Source organism: Oncorhynchus gorbuscha, linkage group LG03 (genome assembly GCF_021184085.1).
Source record: "Oncorhynchus gorbuscha isolate QuinsamMale2020 ecotype Even-year linkage group LG03, OgorEven_v1.0, whole genome shotgun sequence".
In the NCBI taxonomy this organism is placed as follows: Eukaryota; Metazoa; Chordata; class Actinopteri; order Salmoniformes; family Salmonidae; genus Oncorhynchus; species Oncorhynchus gorbuscha.
In genome coordinates, this window is record NC_060175.1 from 17,117,012 (window position 1) to 17,136,748 (window position 19,737).

Genomic DNA, 19,737 nt, shown 5'->3' on the forward strand with positions numbered 1-19,737 from the left:
TAAGCACCCCTGTGCCTGTAGGCACACACACACACACACACACACACACACACACACACACACACACACACACACACACACACACACACACACACACACACACACACACACACACACACACACACACACACACACACACACACACACACACACACACACACACACACACACACACACACACACACACCTGTGTGTGTCATGTGTGTAACATTCATAGGGAACAGAAGGCGGAGTGTGTGTGAGAGTGCATGTGTGTATACACCCCTCTGTCTGTATGTGTGTGTGCGTGCGTGACGTTCAAGGGAGCAGGAGGCTCTGTATAAGTCCCCGTGACTCAGGGGATGCCCCCCACATGTCTGGGTTTACCCAAGGCACCTGGCCCCCTTCCCTGCCCTCCTGCTGTCCCTTCACCCCCTGTCTTCCTCTGCACTACTATATTCTGCCTACAGCCATCTGTCATCTCTGTAGTGCCATTTATAATATCCCCAGTCAGTCCTCTTCAAACATGCCGCATGATCTCTACAAGTCCATGCTAGGTAAAGCTCCGCCTTATCTCAGTTCACTGGTCACGATGGCAACACCCATCCGTAGCACGCGCTCCAGCAGGTGTATCTCACTGATCATCCTAAAGCCAACACCTCATTCGGCCGCCTTTCGTTCCACTACTCTGCTGCCTGTGACTGGAACGAACTGCAAAAATCGCTGAAGTTGGAGACTTTTATCTCCCTCACCAACTTCAAACATCAGCTATCTGAGCAGCTAACCGATCGCTGCAGCTGTACATAGTCTATTGGTAAATAGCCCACCCATTTTCACCTACCTCATCCCCATACTGTTTTTATTTATTTACTTCTCTGCTCTTTTGCACACCAATATCTCTACCTGTACATGACCATCTGATCATTTATCACTCCAGTGTTAATCTGCAAAATTGTATTATTCGCCTACCTCCTCATGCCTTTTGCACACATTGTATATAGACTGCCCATTTTTTTCTACTGTGTTATTGACTTGTTAATTGTTTACTCCATGTGTAACTCTGTTGTCTGTTCACACTGCTATGCTTTATTTTGGCCAGGTCGCAGTTGCAAATGAGAACTTGTTCTCAACTAGCCTACCTGGTTAAATAAAGGTGAAAAAAAAAATACCAATAGGTATAACTTGCTCCCTTTCCTTCATGACCACTGATGGGTTAAAGCACTGGATAGGTCTCCAACCCATTCCCATTCCTCAATACCTAAACAGATTTCAGTATCCATGGTGTAGTCCAAGGTTATTCAACTCTGACCCTACAAGGTCCGGAGCCTGCTGGTTTTGTGTTCTACCTGATAATTAATTGCACACACCCGGTGTCCCAGGTCTGAATCAGTCCCTTATTAGAGGGGAACAATGAAAAAATGCAATGGAACTGGCTTTGAGGTCCAGAGTTGAGTTAAAATCAAATTGTATTGGTCAAATACACACGGTTAGCAGATGTTAATGCGAGTGGGGCGAAATGCTTGTCCTTCTAATTCCGTCAGTGTAGTACTATCTAACAATTCCCCAACAACTACCTAATACACACAAATCTAAAGGGGTGAATGAGAATATGTACATGTAAGTATGTGGATGAGCGATGGCCGAGCGGCATAGGCAAGGTGCAATAAATGGTATAAAATAGAGTATAAACATGTGATATGAGTAATATAAGATATGTAAACATTTTAAAGTGCCATTATTTGAAGTGGCATTATTTAAAGTGACTAGTTATCCATTTATTAAAGTGTCCAGTGATTGGGTCTCAATTTGGGCAGCAGCCTCTCTGAGTTAGTGATGGCTGTTTAACAGTCTGATGGCCTTGAGATAGAAGCTGTTTCTCAATCTCTCGGTCCCAGCTTTGATGCACCTGTAGTGACCTCACCTTCTGGATGATAGCGATGTGAACAGGCAGTGGCTCGGGTGGTTATTGTCCTTGATGATCACCCTCTGGAGAGCCTTGCGGTTGAGGGCAGTGCAGTTGCCGTACCAGGCTGTGTTACAGCCCGACAGGGTGCTCTCGATTGTGCATCTGTAAAAGTTTTTCAGGGTTTTGGGTGACAAGCCAAATTTCTTCAGCCTCCTGAGGTTGAAGAGGTGCTGTTTCGCCTTCTTCACCACACTGTCTGTGTGGGTGGACCATTTCAGTTTATCTGTGATGTGTACGCCGAGGAAGTTAAAACTTTCCACCTTGTCCACTGCTGTCCCTTCGATGTGGATAGGGGGGTGCTCCCTCTGAAGTCCACGATCATCTCCTTTTTCTTGTTGATGTTGAGTGAGAGGTTGTTTTCCTGACACCACACTCCATGTGTCCTCACATCCTCCCTGTAGGCCGTCTTGTCGTTGTTGGTGATCAAGCCCACTAATCTTGTGTCGTCTGCAAACTTGATGATTGAGTTGAGCATGCATGGCCACGCGGTTGTGGGTGAACAGGGAGTACAGGAGAGGGCTGAGTACACACCCTTGTGGGGACCCAGAGTTGACGGTCAGCGAAGTGGAGATGTTGTTTCCTACCTTCCCCACCATGGGGCGGCCCGTCAAAGTCCAGGACCCAGTTGCACAGGGCAGGGTTGAGACCCAGGGCCTCCAGCAGCTTGATGATGAGCTTGGAGGGTACTATGGTGTTGAATGCTGAGCTGTAGTTAATGAACAGCATTCTTTCAAAGTTTTTTTGTTTGTTGTCCAGATGGGATAGGGCAGTGTGCAGTGTGAGGTGATAGCGTCATCTGTGGACCTGTTGGGGAGGTATGCAAACTGAGGTGGGTCTAGGGTGGCCGGTAAGGTGGCGGTGGTGTTATAGGGCTTTAGACTATTAGACATTTTACGGAATCCATATTAGGAAGTTGTACGTTCTCTGACAAGACTTCCTAATATAGATGCTGTAGATTATTATTAAAGGGGTAGTGCAGTTAAAAACGTGATTGTCCTGTTTAAAATATTAAATAAATATATTTCCATAATACTATGAAATTGGGATGGAGCCTGTTCAGGTGGGATGGAGTTTTTTTCCCAGATCATGCTGTCACAATCTGATCTGATTGTAATAAACCAATGACAGTTATTCTGGGTAAGGGGGTGGAAGGAGGTGGGCTCTAGACCATCCTATCAGCCAATCAGGGTTGTTTATCTTCTAATTTGTTTCCTAATGCCCACATGGTCAGACTGAGCATTTCAAGGGCAAAAGGAGGTTCAGGGAAATAAATTATCTGAAATGTATTTGAGTTATTTTCATTAAATAAACACACACAGTGATTTATTAGACATGCAGTGATGATTTTAAAAACATGTAATAAAAAGTATACATTGTGGCTTTAGAATCAGTCCTAATAATGTTAGTTTGAAGTTTGAGGACCATTTTTTAAAATATGTTTTTTGTGGGGTTTACTTAGATGATTATGTCTTTACCCCAATATTATTTTATTAGTTGAGCTTTTGGCAAACAAAGTGGCCTATGGTGCCATATTTACTACAAATCCAGCACACATTAAAAGCACCTATAACATTCTGTCTAACATTGGAGCTCTGTTTCTAACTCTGATTCCATCTCTCTTCCTAATGCTGTCCCATTTCTCTACCTCTGTCTCTGTCTCTAACTCTGACTTTCTCGGTCTCTGACTCTCTCTGTCACTGACTCTCTGACTCTTTCTCTCTCTCTGACTCTGTCTCTGATTCTCTGTCTGACTCTCTCTCTGACTATCTGTCTGACTCTCTCTCTCTGACTATCTGTCTGTCTCTCTCTCTGACTATCTGTCTGACTCTCTCTCTGACTATCTGTCTGACTCTCTCTCTGACTATCTGTCTGACTCTCTCTCTGACTATCTGTCTGACTCTCTCTCTGACTATCTGTCTGACTCTCTCTCTGACTATCTGTCTGTCTCTTTCTGCCTCTGCCTCTCTCTGGATCTCTCTGACTGTCTGTCTTTCTCTCGGACTCTCTCTGTCTCTGACCCCATGTCTCTCTCACTCTGTTTCTGACTCTCTCTTTCTCTGACTATCTGTCTCTACCTCTGCCTCTGTATGTCTCTCCCTCTCTCTCTCTCTTTTTCTCTCCCTCCCTCTCTCCCTCTCTCTTTTTTTCTGTCTGTCTGCCTGTCTGCCTGTCTGCCTGTCTGCCTGTCTGCCTGTCTGCCTGTCTGTCTGTCTGTCTGTCTGTCTGTCTGTCTGTCTGTCTGTCTGTCTGTCTGTCTGTCTGTCTGTCTGTCTGTCTGTCTGTCTGTCTGTCTGTCTGTCTGTCTGTCTGTCTGTCTGTCTGTCTGTCTGTGATGCTCTCTGTCTCTGTCTCTGATGCTCTCTGTCTCTGTCTCTGATGCTCTCTGTCTCTGATGCTCTCTGTCTCTGTCTCTCTCTGTCTCTGTCTCTCTCTGTCTCTGTCTCTGATGCTCTCTGTCTCTGATGCTCTTTGTCTCTGATGCTCTCTGTCTCTGATGCTCTCTGTCTCTGATGCTCTCTGTCTCTGTCTCTGATGCTCTCTGTCTCTGTCTCTGATGCTCTCTGTCTCTGATGCTCTCTGTCTCTGATGCTCTCTGTCTCTGTCTCTGTCGCTCTCTGTCTCTGTCTCTGATGCTCTCTGTCTCTGTCTCTGATGCTCTCTGTCTCTGATGCTCTTTGTCTCTGATGCTCTCTGTCTCTGATGCTCTCTGTCTCTGATGCTCTCTGTCTCTGTCTCTGATGCTGTCTGTCTCTGTCTCTGATGCTCTCTGTCTCTGATGCTGTCTCTGTCTCTGTCTCTGTCGCTCTCTGTCTCTGTCTCTGATGCTCTCTGTCTCTGTCTCTGATGCTCTCTGTCTCTGATGCTCTTTGTCTGTGTCTCTGTCTCTGTCTCTGATGCTCTCTGTCTCTGATGCTCTTTGTCTCTGTCTCTGTCTCTGATGCTCTCTGTCTCTGATGCTCTCTGTCTCTGATGCTCTCTGTCTCTGATGCTCTCTGTCTCTGTCTCTATCGCTCTCTGTCTCTGTCTCTGATGCTCTCTGTCTCTGATGCTCTTTGTCTCTGTCTTTGTCTCTGTCTCTGTCTCTGTCGCTCTCTGCTCTCTGTCTCTGATGCTCTCTGTCTCTGTTGCTCTCTGTCTCTGTCTCTGTCTCTGATGCTCTCTGTCTCTCTGTCTCTGTCTCTGTCGCTCTCTGTCTCTCTGTCTCTGACGCTCTCTGTCTCTGATGCTCTCTGTCTCTGTCTCTGTCGCTCTCTGTCTCTGTCTCTGTCGCTCTCTGTCTCTGTCTCTGATGCTCTCTGTCTCTGATGCTCTCTGTCTCTGTCGCTCTCTGTCTCTGTCTCGGACGCTCTCTGTCTCTGATGCTCTCTGTCTCTGTTGCTCTCTGTCTCTGTCTCTGACGCTCTCTGTCTCTGTCTCTGTCGCTCTCTGTCTCTGTTTCTCTCTGTCTCTCTGTCTCTGTTCTGACGCTCTCTGTCTCTGATGACGCTCTCTGTCTCTGTCGCTCTCTGTCTCTGTCTCTGTCGCTCTCTGTCTCTCTGTCTCTCTCTCTGTTTCTGACGCTCTCTGTCTCTGATGCTCTCTGTTTCTGACACTCTCTGTCTCTGACGCTCTCTGTCTCTGATGCTCTCTGTCTCTGTCGCTCTCTGTCTCTCTGTTTCTGACGCTCTCTGTCTCTGTCGCTCTCTGTCTCTCTCTGTCTCTGTCTCTGTCGCTCTCTGTCTCTGTCTCTGTCTCTCTGTCTCTCTGTCTCTCTCTCTGTTTCTGACGCTCTCTGTCTCTGTCGCTCTCTCTCTGTCTCTGCTCGTCTCTCTGTCTCTGTCTCTGTCTCTGTCTCGCTCTCTGTCTCTCTGTTTCTGACGTCTCTGTCTCTGACGCTCTCTGTCTCTCTGTTTCTGACGCTCTCTGTCTCTGTCGCTCTCTGTCTCTCTGTTTCTGACGCTCTCTGTCTCTGACGCTCTCTGTCTCTGTCTGATGCTCTCTGTCTCTGCTCTCTGTCTCTCTGTCTCTGACGCTCTCTGTCTCTGACGCTCTCTGTCTCTGTCGCTCTCTGTCTCTCTGTTTCTGACGCTCTCTGTCTCTGACGCTCTCTGTCTCTGTCGCTCTCTGTCTCTGTCTCTGACGCTCTCTGTCTCTCTGTTTCTGACGCTCTCTGTCTCTGTCTCGCTCTCTGTCTCTGTCGCTCTGTCTGTCTCTGTCTCTGTTGCTCTCTGTCTCTCTGTCTCTGATGCTCTCTGTCTCTGACGCTCTCTGTCTGTCTCTGTCTCTCTGTTTCTGTTGACGCTCTCTGTCTCTGTCGCTCTCTGTCTCTGTCTCTGATGCTCTCTGTCTCTCTGTCTCTGTCGCTCTCTGTCTCTGTCTCTGACGCTCTCTGTCTCTCTGTTTCTCTCTCTGTCTCTGACGCTCTCTGTCTCTGACGCTCTCTGTCTCTGTCTCTGACGCTCTCTGTCTCTCTGTCTCTGTCTCTCGCTCTCTCTCTGTCTCGGACGCTCTCTGTCTCTGACGCTCTCTGTCTCGGACGCTCTCTGTCTCTCTCTGTTTCTGACGCTCTCTGTCTCTCTGTTTCTGACGCTCTCTGTCTCTGACGCTCTCTGTCTCTCTGTTTCTGACGCTCTCTGTCTCTGTCGCTCTCTGTCTCTGTCTCTGATGCTCTCTGTCTCTCTGTCTCTGTCGCTCTCTGTCTCTGTCTCTGACGCTCTCTGTCTCTCTGTCTCTGACGCTCTCTGTCTCTCTCTTTTCTGACGCTCTCTCTCTGTCTCTGTCTCTCTGTTTCTGCTCTCTGCTCTCTGTCTCGGACGCTCTCTGTCTCTGACGTCTCTGTCTCTGTTTCTGACGCTCTCTGTCTCTCTGTCTCTGTCTCGCTCTCTGTCTCTCTGTCTCTGACGCTCTCTGTCTCGGACGCTCTCTGTCTCTGCTCTCTGTCTCTGACGCTCTCTGTCTCTGTCTCGGACGCTCTGTCTCTGACGCTCTCTGTCTCTGACGCTCTCTGTCTCTCTGTTTCTGATGCTCTCTCTCTCTCTCTCTCTGCTCTCTGTCTCTGACGCTCTCTGTCTCTCTGTTTCTGACGCTCTCTGTCTCTCTCTCTCTGTTTCTGACGCTCTCTGTCTCTGTCGCTCTCTCTCTGTCTCTGTCTCTGATGCTCTCTGTCTCTCTGTCTCTGTCGCTCTCTGTCTCTGTCTCTGACGCTCTCTGTCTCTCTGTTTCTGACGCTCTCTGTCTCTGACGCTCTCTGTCTCTCTGTCTCTCTGTTTCTGACGCTCTCTGTCTCTGTCTCTGTCTCTGATGCTCTCTGTCTCTCTGTCTCTGATGCTCTCGCTCTCTGTCTCTGTCTCTCTCGTTTCTCTCTGTCTCTGTCTCTGATGCTCTCTGTCTCTCTGTCTCTCTCTGTCTCTCTCTCTGTCTCTGTCTCTCTGTCTCTGTTCTCGCTCTCTGTCTCTGTCTCTGACGCTCTCTGCTCTCTGTCTCTCTCTCTCTGTCTCTCTGTTTCTGACGCTCTCTGTCTCTGACGCTCTCTGTCTCGCTCTCTGTCTCTCTGTCTCTGCTCTCTGCTCTGTCTGTCTCTGTCTCTGATGCTCTCTGTCTCTGTCGCTCTCTGTCTCTGTCTCTGATGCTCTCTGTCTCTGTCGCTCTCTGTCTCTGTCGCTCTCTGTCTCTGTCTCTGATGCTCTCTCTCTGTCTCTGCTCTCTGTCTCTCTGTTTCTGTCTCTGTCTCTGACGCTCTCTGTCTCTGTCTCTGATGCTCTCTGTCTCTCTGTTTCTGATGCTCTCTGTCTCTGCTCTCTGTCTCTCTGTTTCTGTCTCTGTCTCTGCTCTCTGCTCTCTGTCTCTGTCTCTCGCTCTCTGTCTCTGTCTCTGTCTCTGTCGCTCTCTGTCTCTGTCTCTGATGCTCTCTGTCTCTGTTGCTCTCTGTCTCTGTCTCTGATGCTCTCTGTCTCTCTCTCTGTCTCTGTCTCTGTCGCTCTCTGTCTCTGTCTCTGATCTGTCTCTCTGTTTCTCGCTCTCTGTCTCTGTCTCTGTCTCTCTCTGATGCTCTCTGTCTCTGTCTCTCTGTCTCTGTCTCTGTCTCTCTGCTCTCTGTCTCTCTGTTTCTGACGCTCTCTGTCTCTGTCGCTCTCTGTCTCTGTCTCTGATGCTCTCTGTCTCTCTGTCTCTGACGCTCTCTGTCTCTGTCTCTGACGCTCTCTGTCTCTGTCGCTCTCTGTCTCTCTGTCTCTGATGCTCTCTGTCTCTGTCGCTCTCTGTCTCTGTCTCTGATGCTCTCTGTCTCTCTCTCTGTCGCTCTCTGTCTCTGTCTCTGATGCTCTCTGTCTCTGACGCTCTCTGTCTCTCTGTTTCTGACTCTCTCTGATCTCTGTCTCTGACGCTCTCTGTCTCTCTGTTTCTGTCTCTGTCTCTGTCTCTGTCTCTGTCTCTGATGCTCTCTGTCTCGCTCTCTGTCTCTGTCTGTCGCTCTCTGTCTCTGTCTCTGTCTCTGATGCTCTCTGTCTCTGTTGCTCTCTGTCTCTGTCTCTGATGCTCTCTGTCTCTGTCTGTCGCTCTCTGTCTCTGTCTCTGATGCTCTCTCTCTGTCTCTCTGTCTCTGTCGTCTCTCTGTCTCTGACGCTCTCTGTCTCTGTCTCTGATGCTCTCTGTCTCTCTGTTTCTGTCGCTCTCTGTCTCTCTGCTCTCTGCTCTCTGTGACGCTCTCTGTCTCTCTGCTCTCTGTCTCTCTGACGCTCTCTGTCTCTGATGCTCTCTGTCTCTGACGCTCTCTGTCTGCTCTCTCTGACGCTCTCTGTCTGACGCTCTCTGTCTCTGGACGCTCTCTGTTTCTGATGCTCTCTGTCTCTGTTTCTGACGCTCTCTGTCTCTGACGCTCTCTGTCTGTCTCTGTCTCTGATGCTCTCTGTCTCTGACGCTCTGTCTGTCTCTGTCTCTGACGCTCTCTGTCTCTGTCTCTGATGCTCTCTGTCTCTCTCTGTTTCTGATGCTCTCTGTCTCTGTCTGTCTCTCTGTCTCTGTCTCTGATGCTCTCTGTCTCTCTGTCTCTGTCGCTCTCTGTCTCTGTCTCTGTCTCTGTCTCTCGTCTCTCTCTGTCTCTGTCTCTGATGCTCTCTGTCTCTGTCTCTGTCGCTCTCTGTCTCTGCTCTCTGTCTCTGACGCTCTCTGTCTCTCTCTGTCTCTGCTCTCTGTCTCGCTCTCTGTCTCGACGCTCTCTGTCTCTGTCTCTGATGCTCTCTGTTTCTCGCTCTCTGTCTCTGTCTCTGACGCTCTCTGTCTCTGACGCTCTCTGTCTCTCTGTTTCTGACGCTCTCTGTCTCTGTCTCTGACGCTCTCTGTTTCTCTGTCTCTGTCTCTCTGTCTCTGCTCTCTGTCTCTCTCTCTCTGTTTCTGATGCTCTCTGTCTCTGACGCTCTCTGTCTCTGTTTCTGACGCTCTCTGTTTCTGACGCTCTCTGTCTCTCTCTCTCTGTCTCTGACGCTCTCTGTCTCTCTGTCTCTGACGCTCTCTCTCTCTCTGTTTCTGACGCTCTCTGTTTCTGACGCTCTCTCTCTGTTTCTGACGCTCTCTGTCTCTGACGCTCTCTGTCTCTCTGTTTCTGATGCTCTCTGTCTCTCTCTCTCTGTTTCTGACGCTCTCTGTCTCTGACGCTCTCTGTCTCTGACGCTCTCTCTCTCTGTCTCTGACGCTCTCTGTCTCTCTGTTTCTGACGCTCTCTGTCTCTCTCTCTCTGTTTCTGACGCTCTCTGTCTCTGACGCTCTCTGTCTCTCTCTCTGCTCTGTAGCGATGGAGGAACTGGACGGTGATGAGGTCAGAGTGTCCTCTAAGGGGCGCATTGCTGAGCGAGATATAGTCCAGTTTGTGCCGTTCCGGGACTATATTGACCGCCAGGGCAACCAGGTGCTGAGCATGGCACGGCTGGCCAAGGACGTGTTGGCAGAGATCCCCGAGCAGCTGCTGGGTTTCATGAAAACGAGAGACATCGAGCCCCAGCCTGCCCTGCCCACCTCCTCCACCACCACTACCGCCCCTCTAGGACTCAACAACCTGTGCATCTGAAAGTGGGGTTTGGGTGGGGTGGAGTCAGAGGTCGGGGGGGGTCTTAGGTCTAGGGCCATAGGGCCATGGTTTGGACCATTTTCAGTTGCAGCGAATACCTGAAGAGACACACTGAATCAGTTGGTGTGCACATGAACACACACACACACACACACACACACACACACACACACACACACACACACACACACACACACACACACACACACACACACACACACACACACACACACACACACACACACACACACACACACACACACACACACACACACACACACACACACACACACACACACACACACACACACACACAGGCAGTTGCTGTCCTAGTCAGAGGGGTAGACTGCAATAGCACTGAAAGCTTTTTCACTACCACTCCTTCCATGTTGAAGTCAGCTATTTTCCTGATTCTTCTTTTATCTCACTGCCGTAGCGATGTCCTGCCTGGCGGACACAGCCCCCCTGCTGTGATGTAACGACTCTACAGCTCAACGGGGGTCATATGCAGCGTGACCTTTGGGGCGAGAACTGTTGGAACTGCGGTCGCCAGCCCCTTACTAAACCCTTAGCTTATATCTTATTTAAGGGTTCAGGGATCGGTCGCAGTTAAACGTCAGAAAAAGCAAGAGTTTGTGGACTTTTCGACGGACATAAAGAGAGATCGATGTTCATCTTTTTTCCTATGCCTCTCTAGTTCTGCATGCAATGAGTGTTTCAACCCTGCATCTTCTTGTGGTCCGAAACAGAAACAGCAACAAACTGGCCTCTTGGGTTGCCATGGTAGTATTCTACTTTGACCCCTCTCTGGCTAATGTATATTTGTCATGTGTATAATGACACTATAAACATTGCAGAAAGTCAGTTAATATCCAAAACAAGTGAAAAACACAGTATCTTCATGTTTGGTGTCTACTCAGGGCATTTCTGACCGAAACAATATGTCATCTGGACAGTTGTGGTCTCAGCCTCAGCAACTGGAGTCATTGTGTTTATATATCTTTACAACATTTTTGCAAGGACTGGTTCATCTTGTCCAGGGGTTGATTGAATAGGGAATATATTGTGCTATGCCAGTCCACACTATATGTATATAGGTAGTTGAATGTTACTTCTTGCAAAAATATATTCCTGATATATTCCACGTGTTGAAATGTATATGTTAATTAGGATGACCTATGGATGGCTATATTTCAGATCAGAAAATACATTTAGAGACAGAATGTGTAAATATTGAAATAACTTTGGTCACAAGGGCCTGCTAGCTGGAAATTGCGTACTTCTGTTCAGAGAAAAGCCTTCATCTTCAAAAGGAAGGGTCGTAAATTGAAATTGGCTTGAGATGGAGCATAGCTTGAAATACTCCCACCTCCGTTTCTTTTCAACCACTATACAACTGGTCGTCTGATGTCCCTGCACAGGTTATTTCTGGCCCAAACATCGGTCTGAATATACCTGGCTGTGACCCCACTCTCCAAGGGTGTCTCAGGGGGAGTTGGGATATTGAAAAAGCACATTTCCAATTCACACATACAGGTCTAAGTCACATGTATAAAATAGGACAATAATAAGCACCCACCAAATTATTATTATTATATGAGTACAGTACCGAGTCAGCTATTTTAAAACTTGTCCTTGATTTCCTCCTTCCAAATTGAAACTTTTCCTAGCTTTTGCCCGGTGATTAAAAAATGAATCATTTATGAAGTGGTCGGTCAATGGTGGGAAAACCTGCTCCATCTTTCAAAATGTGTGGAGAGTGCTCCTGTTTAGTTTCAGAAAGACTCGGCATGCGCTCGCTGAACAAAAGTGCTTAGATCTAGCAAAGAACGCATCAACGCTTCACAGTCACCAAGTCCATCCATTTTTTTCTGGAAAGAGGAGAGAAAGAGAAAGAGAAGGGGCCTCGGCATAAGTTCTTCTCAAAAGTGTGGTCCCTCGCCACAGCCTGTTTTGAGGGAGTTGGAAATGGATGCTTTACATAGCAAATGTATGCATGATTTCTTTCCGCCACAGCTCTGGTTTCTGAGATATGGGTCTATATTTTCAGTGTTGTTTTGGCTGGGCTCATAGGCTCTACACTCATAGGCTCTACACTCATAGGCTCTACACTCATAGGCTCTACACTCATAGGCTCTACACTAGTTGGTTTACATGTAATGCATTCTTTTTTGTACCAGTCTTTTTATTATGCCTTTGTTCTTTGAGAAATGCTAGAAGGGATCATTCAAACAAAGTGTTTATTTTGCATTCAAGCATCTATTGTGATTTGTTTGATTTCTCTCTCTTTTTCTTTCTCTGTTTTCTCTCTTTTTCTCTTTCTCACTCTCACTCTCTCTCTCTCTCTCTCTCTCTCTTTTTCTCTTTCTCTCTCTCTCTCTCTCTCTCTCTCTCTCTCTCTCTCTCTCTCTCTCTCTCTCTCTCTCTCTCACTGCTCACACATACCTTTGTTCCCATCTCTCCATTCATTCTCTCTCTACATAGTGGTCTCTCTCATTTTTACACTGCACACACATACCTTTGTTCCCATCTCTCCATTCATTCACTCTCTCTTACATAGTGGTAGTTTACCATCTCCATTCATTCACTTTCTCTTACATAGTGGTAGTTTACCATATATTGGAAAGATTGTGGGGTGGCCCTTAGATACCCTGGGAAGAGAGAAACCATGAGGGAATCTTTTGAGACCAAACTTTAGGGAAACGATCAAGCATTTGGGGCATTGTGACAGCAAGTCAACTAGAGATAATACCAGTGCTGGACTTGGACAGCAGCTCACCGGAGCTGAGTATCGGCATGTCAAATGTTCTACTGCTTGAGCTCCTGTTACTCTTAGAAAACATTAGCGAAAAAGTATTGTGGAGCTGAGTACCGGAACCTATTTCAGTCCAAGTCAAGCACTGGCTATAGAATAAGATGGACAGTAGTATGAAGAGTTGTCTTAGGACTCAGGAAGAGATATGGATATGTGGCCTTAATTATGTCATAATCCCACGTGTGTGTGTGTGTGTGTGTAGGGAGGATTCTATTTTTACATTATTCAATGAAGTCATAATTGCATTATTTTGCATGCTAACCTGATTAGTCGACCCACTGCTGATGGTTGTGGTCGTCAAAAATAACTGTTCTTCACATTTGAAATGGACTAAAACATTAATATTTGGCGAGTGTTCTGTGCTTGGTTGGTTTTGTACGAGACTGGATTGTGTATTGAATTTTGTCAATGTTCTTTGTTGTACACTGTATAGTATACAGGAACTGCCAATATAATAACCCCAAAATATAATAGAACATTTAAATAGTAGATGGATTTCTAATAGACTGTTTTTAGTGCATGTGTGTAACAGTGTTATAAAGTCAACCTCACATCACCTGCTGAACATTTTAGCATAAAGCATGACTGTCTGGCTTTGTGTTCAGTGTAGCTTTTGCTTATAAGTATAACTCATGTAAATATATCGGAGTTCCTGTACAGAATATTATGTGATCAGTCTTCCTCCGGATTTTCTTTCTTAAATGACTCTATAAATGTATATCAATGTCATGCCATGTCCATTTGTGTTGGTCAAAACCTATTTGTAAGTTTGTACATATCTTTAGCTTAGAAATCAAATAAAGATATATTATTAAGACTCATCTCAGTATAAAAGTTGGTAGATTATATTTGTTCTATGAATTAACAAAATCCTGTTTCAAGAAAAGTCAGTGACCTGGATAGTGCATCTCACTTCCCCAAAGAAATCATATTCATTATTATTGTGCATGATGGATGTCTGCCCTTACTGTTGTCCGTAACTATTACTTCTATGCCCAATTGGCCTACATGGTAATCTGTGAAATTTAGAGAAAGCCCTCACAGTGAATTAGTAATACAGAGACTGGAATGGACTCTACAAGGTGTCAACTGTTCCAGTGATTCTGGCCCATGTTGACTCCAATGCTTCCCACAGTTGTGTCAAGTTGGTTGGATGTCCTTTGGGTGGTGGACCATTCTTGATACACACAGGAACCGGTTGAGGGTGAAAAACCCAGCAGCGTTGTGTAATGAACACGAGGGGAGACAGAGAGCTGGTTTCAAGCGCAGTGCACAGCATGTGTTTATTGCAAAGGACCACAGGAGGAGGCAGGTAGCCGAGTCCAGGGGCAGGCAGAAGGTCATACACAGGAGGAGGCAGGTAGGAGGAGGCAGGTAGCTGGGTCCAGGGGCAGGCAGAAGGTCATACACAGGAGGAGGCAGGTAGCTGGGTCCAGGGGCAGGCAGAAGGTCATACACAGGAGGAGGCAGGTAGCTGGGTCCAGGGGCAGGCAGAAGGTCATACACAGGAGGAGGCAGGTAGCTGGGTCCAGGGGCAGGCAGAAGGTCATACACAGGAGGAGGCAGGTAGCTGGGTCCAGGGGCAGGCAGAAGGTCATACACAGGAGGAGGCAGGTAGCTGGGTCCAGGGGCAGGCAGAAGGTCATACACAGGAGGAGGCAGGTAGCTGGGTCCAGGGGCAGGCAGAAGGTCATACACAGGAGGAGGCAGGTAGCTGGGTCCAGGGGCAGGCAGAAGGTCATACACAGGAGGAGGCAGGTAGCTGGGTCCAGGGGAGGCAGAAGGTCATACACAGGAGGAGGCAGGTAGCTGGGTCCAGGGGCAGGCAGAAGGTCATACACAGGAGGAGGCAGGTAGCTGGGTCCAGGGGCAGGCAGAAGGTCATACACAGGAGGCGGCAGGTAGCTGGGTCCAGGGGCAGGCAGAAGGTCATACACAGGAGGAGGCAGGTAGCTGGGTCCAGGGGCAGGCAGAAAGTCATCCACAGGGGGTCCAAAAGGGCAACAGTACAGACAGAGAAAAAGCTAGTAACATAGTCTGGGAGATCAGGCAATAGGTAGATAACAGGAAATCCGATAGGCTAAAGTACATGCAGGGAATAGGCTAAATGCATCGTTAGTGAGGCAGACAAAAACTATCATACACAGGAGGAGTAAATCACAGGAAACCCAGCATTACGAAAGACGTGTGTCACAAAACAAACAATACCTCACGGTGATGGGGTGCAAAGAACTGAACTAAATAGTGTGTGTAAATGACAAACAGGTGTGTGAACAGGTGATCAGAGTTCAGGTGATTGGGATCTGGAGAGTGAGCTGCGTTCAGGGGATCTATGTATTTGTGAGTGTGAGCTGGAAGTTGGGCTGGAAAGTGATCTGCGTTCAGGGGATCTATGTCTTTGAGGTTGTGGGCTGGAAAGTGATCTGCGTTCAGGGGATCTATGTGTTTGAGAGTGTGGGCTGGAAAGTGATCTGCGTTCAGGGGATCTATGTGTTTGAGAGTGTGGGCTGGAAAGTGATCTGCGTTCAGGGGATCTATGTGTTTGAGAGTGTGGGCTGGAAAGTGATCTGCGTTCAGGGGATCTATGTGTTTGAGGGTGTGAGTTGGAAAGTGATCTGCGTTCAGGGGGTCTATGTGTTTGAGAGTGTGGGCTGGAAAGTGATCTGCGTTCAGGGGATCTATGTCTTTGAGGTTGTGGGCTGGAAAGTGATCTGCGTTCAGGGGATCTATGTGTTTGAGAGTGTGGGCTGGAAAGTGATCTGCGTTCAGGGGATCTATGTGTTTGAGGGTGTGAGTTGGAAGCAGACATTACACGTTGCAATTCTTTCTTATTAGGGCGATGCACATGGGCTACTAATATCTTACTACACAACATAAACTTAGTATTACTTTCTTAGCTACAGTACACATATCTCCCTTGCATATTACATAATTTCTGCAGCAACGTACAATACATTTTTGTACTGTGCTCACTTGAACAGGAAGGTGGCGTGGCGATCCTTCTTGTGGGACAATTTTGTCATCAAAGTCTGGCATTCTCTGAATTGATGGTGCTTTCAAAACAACTGGGAACTGAGAAAAAAAACAAGGTTGAATCATGATAACGTCCTTGATCTTCAAGTTGTAGCTCTAGAAAGAGGCCAGAATTACAATTCCGAGTTGGATGACCATTCAAAATGTATTTTCCCAGTCGGAGCTTGTTTATTCCCAACTTCCCAGTGTCTTGAACTCACTAAAGTCAAGTTTTCGCAGTTCCGAGTTAACAGTTGTTTTGAGCGCGGCTCAAATCATGCTTCATTGACAGCATGACCAATGTTGAATGTTTATAATTTTAAACTTAATCCCATGAGCCGATGAGCACCAATATGTTTTATCTATAATATCTCTTCATTATTTCTCTTCATATGACAAGGATTAAAAAGAATTTGCCAGTATATTGTTGACTTGATTCATGATGATAACTACTAGCTAAAATTTTGAAAGTATGATGTTGACATGATATAATATATGCCATTTAGCAGACGCTTTTATCCAAAGCGAGTTACAGTCATGTGTGCATAGTCCAATCAAACCTACTGTACATATAACATGATTTAACGTCATTTTATTTGTGGCCAATGACCTTGAGCCTTCTTTGATGGGTACTTCTAATGTAACTCTATGGCAGCATCCAAAGGGCTAGAATTTTCTAGCTCTACCCTTAGACTTGCCGGTTACCTAGTGTCCCCATGAGTGACAGCACACTGAGACAATCACAGCTCAACGCTCCGTAATTTTTTCTGGCTTGCCTCACCACCACAGAAAGCACTGAGCTAGGCTGAAACATCTGCATTTTGGAGTTGGCTTACTCAAGAAAACAAAAAAGAGACCATGGTTGTATGTGGTTTTATTACCTCAAAGATATATATTTTTTTTACATTGTTTGCAACCTGATATGTCGCCACTGCCTCCCACTCCCTATAGGCCATTACCCATGCGCACACTGATCCTGATGCACACAATCACAAAAACAGAATCAATTTCCTAATCCAAAATCCAATAGCCCATCACCCTGAAGAGTAATCTACGCTATCCAGTGCCCGGGCTCCATATTATACATCGGGATGACCACACGCACTGGGAACACGCATCACAGAACACAAAAGCTCTATTTGATGCAAGGAGCAAACTACCCTCTAGCAGGGCACTTTATTCAGCATCAACACACTGTCAATGAACTAAAGATCTGGGCTATAGAGAAAATGCAGAGGAATGAGAGAGGGGTGATTTTGACCATTTCTTGCTACAAAAAGAGGCTAAATGAATCCATCTCCTAGACACTGTCGCCCCCCACAGATTAAACTAATAACTAATATAATAATAATAATAATAATAATATAATAATAATAATAATATAATAATAATAATATAATATAATATAATAATATAATATAATAATATAATAATATAATAATATATGCCATTTAGCAGACGCTTTTATCCAAAGCGACTTACAGTCATGTGTGCATACATTCTACATATGGGTGGTCCCAGGGATCGAACCCACTACCCTGGCGTTACAAGCGCCATGCTCTACCAACTGAGCTACAGAAGGACCGTTGAAGTCGGAAGTTTACATACAGGACAATAACAGTCCTTAATAACAAACTACAGTTTTGGCAAGTCGGTTAGGACATCTACTTTGTGCATGACACAAGTAATTTTTCAACAGACTTATTATTTCACTTATAATTCACTGTATCACAATTCCATTGGGTCAGAAGTGTACATACACTAAGTTGACTGCCTTTATACAGCTTGGAAAATTCCAGGAAATTATGTAATGGCTTTAGAAGCTTCTGATAGGCTAATTGACGTCATTTGAGTCACTTGGAGGTGTACCTGTAGATTCATTTCAAGGCCTACCTTCAAACTCAGTGCCTCTTTGCTTGACATTATGGGAAAATCAAATGAAATCAGCAAAGACCTCAGAAAAACAATTGTAGACCTCCACAAGTCTGGTTCATCCTTGGGAGCAATTTCCAAACGCTTGAAGGTACCACGTTCACTGTACAAACAATAGTATGCAAGTATAAACACCATGGACCACGCAGCCGTCATACCGCTCAGGAAGGAGATGCGTTCTGTCTCCTAGAGATGAACGTACTTCGGTGCGAAAAGTGCAAATCAATCCCAGAACAACAGCAAAGGACCTTGTGAAGATGCCGGAGGAAACAGGTACAAAAGTATCTATATCCATAGTAAAACAAGTCCTATATTAAAATAACCTGAATGGCCGCTCAACAAGGAAGAAGCCACTGCTCCAAAACCAGCATAAAAAAAGCCAGACTACGGTTTGCAACTGCACATGGGGACAAAGATCATACTTTTTGGAGAAATGTCCTCTGGTCTGATGAAACAAAAATAGAAATGTTTGGCCATAATGTCCATCGTTATGTTTGGAGGAAAAAGGGGGAGGCTTACAAGCCGAGGAACACCATCCCAACCGTGAAGCACGGGGTGGAAGCATCATGTTGTGGGGGTGCTTTGCTGCAGGAGGGACTGGTGTACTTCACAAAATAGATGGCATCATGAGGCAGGAAAATTATGTGGATATATAGAAACAACATCTCAAGACACCAGTCAGGAAGTTAAAGCTTGGTCGCAAATGGGTCTTTCAAATGGACAATGACCTTAAGCATACTTCCAAAGTTGTGGCAAAATGACTTAAGGACAACAAAGTCAAGGAATTGGAGTGGCCATCACAAAGCCCTGACCTCAATCCTATAGAACATTTGTGGGCAGAACTGAAAAGGTGTGTGTGAGCAAGGAGGCCTACAAACCTAACTCAGTTACACCAGCTCTGTCAGGAGGAATGGGCCAAAATTCACCCAACTTATTGTGGGAAGCTTGTGGAAGGCTACCCAAACTGTTTGACACAAGTTAAACAATTTAAAGGCTATGCTACCAAATACTAATTGAGTGTATGTAAACTTCTGACCCACTGGGAGTGTGATGAAATAAAAGCTGAAATGAATAATTCTCCTTTCTATTATTCTGGCATTTCACATTCTTAAAATAAAGTGGTGATCCTAACTGACCTAAGACAGGGAATTTTTACTAGGATTAAATGTCAGGAATGGTGTAAAACTGAGTTTAAATGTATTTGGCTAAGGTGTATGTAAACTTCCGACTTCAATTCTATAGGTAAACTGTTTTCTCTAGAATACATAGTCCTTCCTAAATTCCTAAATACACTGAACAAAAATATAAATACAACATACAACAATTTCAAATATTTGACTGAGTTACAGTTCATATAAGGACATCTGTCAAGTGAAATAAATGTCGGCCCTTTGGCCGATTTCACATGACTGGGGATACAGATATGCATCTGTTGACCAGTCAGTATCTGGTGTGACCACCATTTGCCCCACGAAGCATGGCACATGTCCAACGCAGAGTTGATCAGGCTGTTAATTGTGGCCTGTGGAATGTTGTCCCACTCCTCCTCAATGGCGTGTTCAAAGTTGCTGGATATTGGCTGAAACTGGATCACACTGTTGTACATCCAGAGCATCCCAAACATGCTCAATGGGTGACATGGGCGAGTATGCTGGTGAGAACTGGGACATTTTCAGCATCCAGGAATTGTGTAAAGATCCTTGAGGCATTATGATGCTGAAAGATGAGGTGATAGTGGCAGATGACTTGCATGACAATCAAATGTAATCTGTCACATGCGCATGGTTAGCAGATGTTATTGCGAGTGTAGCAAAATGCTTGTGTTTCTAGTTCCAACAGTGCAGTAATATCTAACAAGTGATCTAACAATTCCCCAACAACAACCTAATACACACAAATCTAAAGGGGTGAATGAGAATATGTACATGTAAGTATGTGGATGAGCGATGGCCGAGCGGCATAGGCAAGGTGCAATAAATGGTGTAAAAAACAGTA

General features: G+C 46.0%; 1 protein-coding gene across 3 annotated transcripts in view; it reads left to right on the forward strand.

Moving 5' to 3' along the window:
• The window catches only part of LOC124026877 (copine-9-like), a 224,297-nt gene extending 211,925 nt beyond the window's left edge, over nt 1-12,372 (forward strand). For all 3 annotated transcript variants that reach the window (XM_046339550.1, XM_046339553.1, XM_046339554.1), the window contains one exon: nt 9,709-12,372. In XM_046339550.1, coding sequence (XP_046195506.1) covers nt 9,709-9,983 — 275 coding nt within the window. In that variant the 3' untranslated portion in view covers nt 9,984-12,372. The remainder of the gene's footprint in view (nt 1-9,708) is intronic.
• Nucleotides 12,373-19,737: the final 7,365 nt, after the last annotated feature.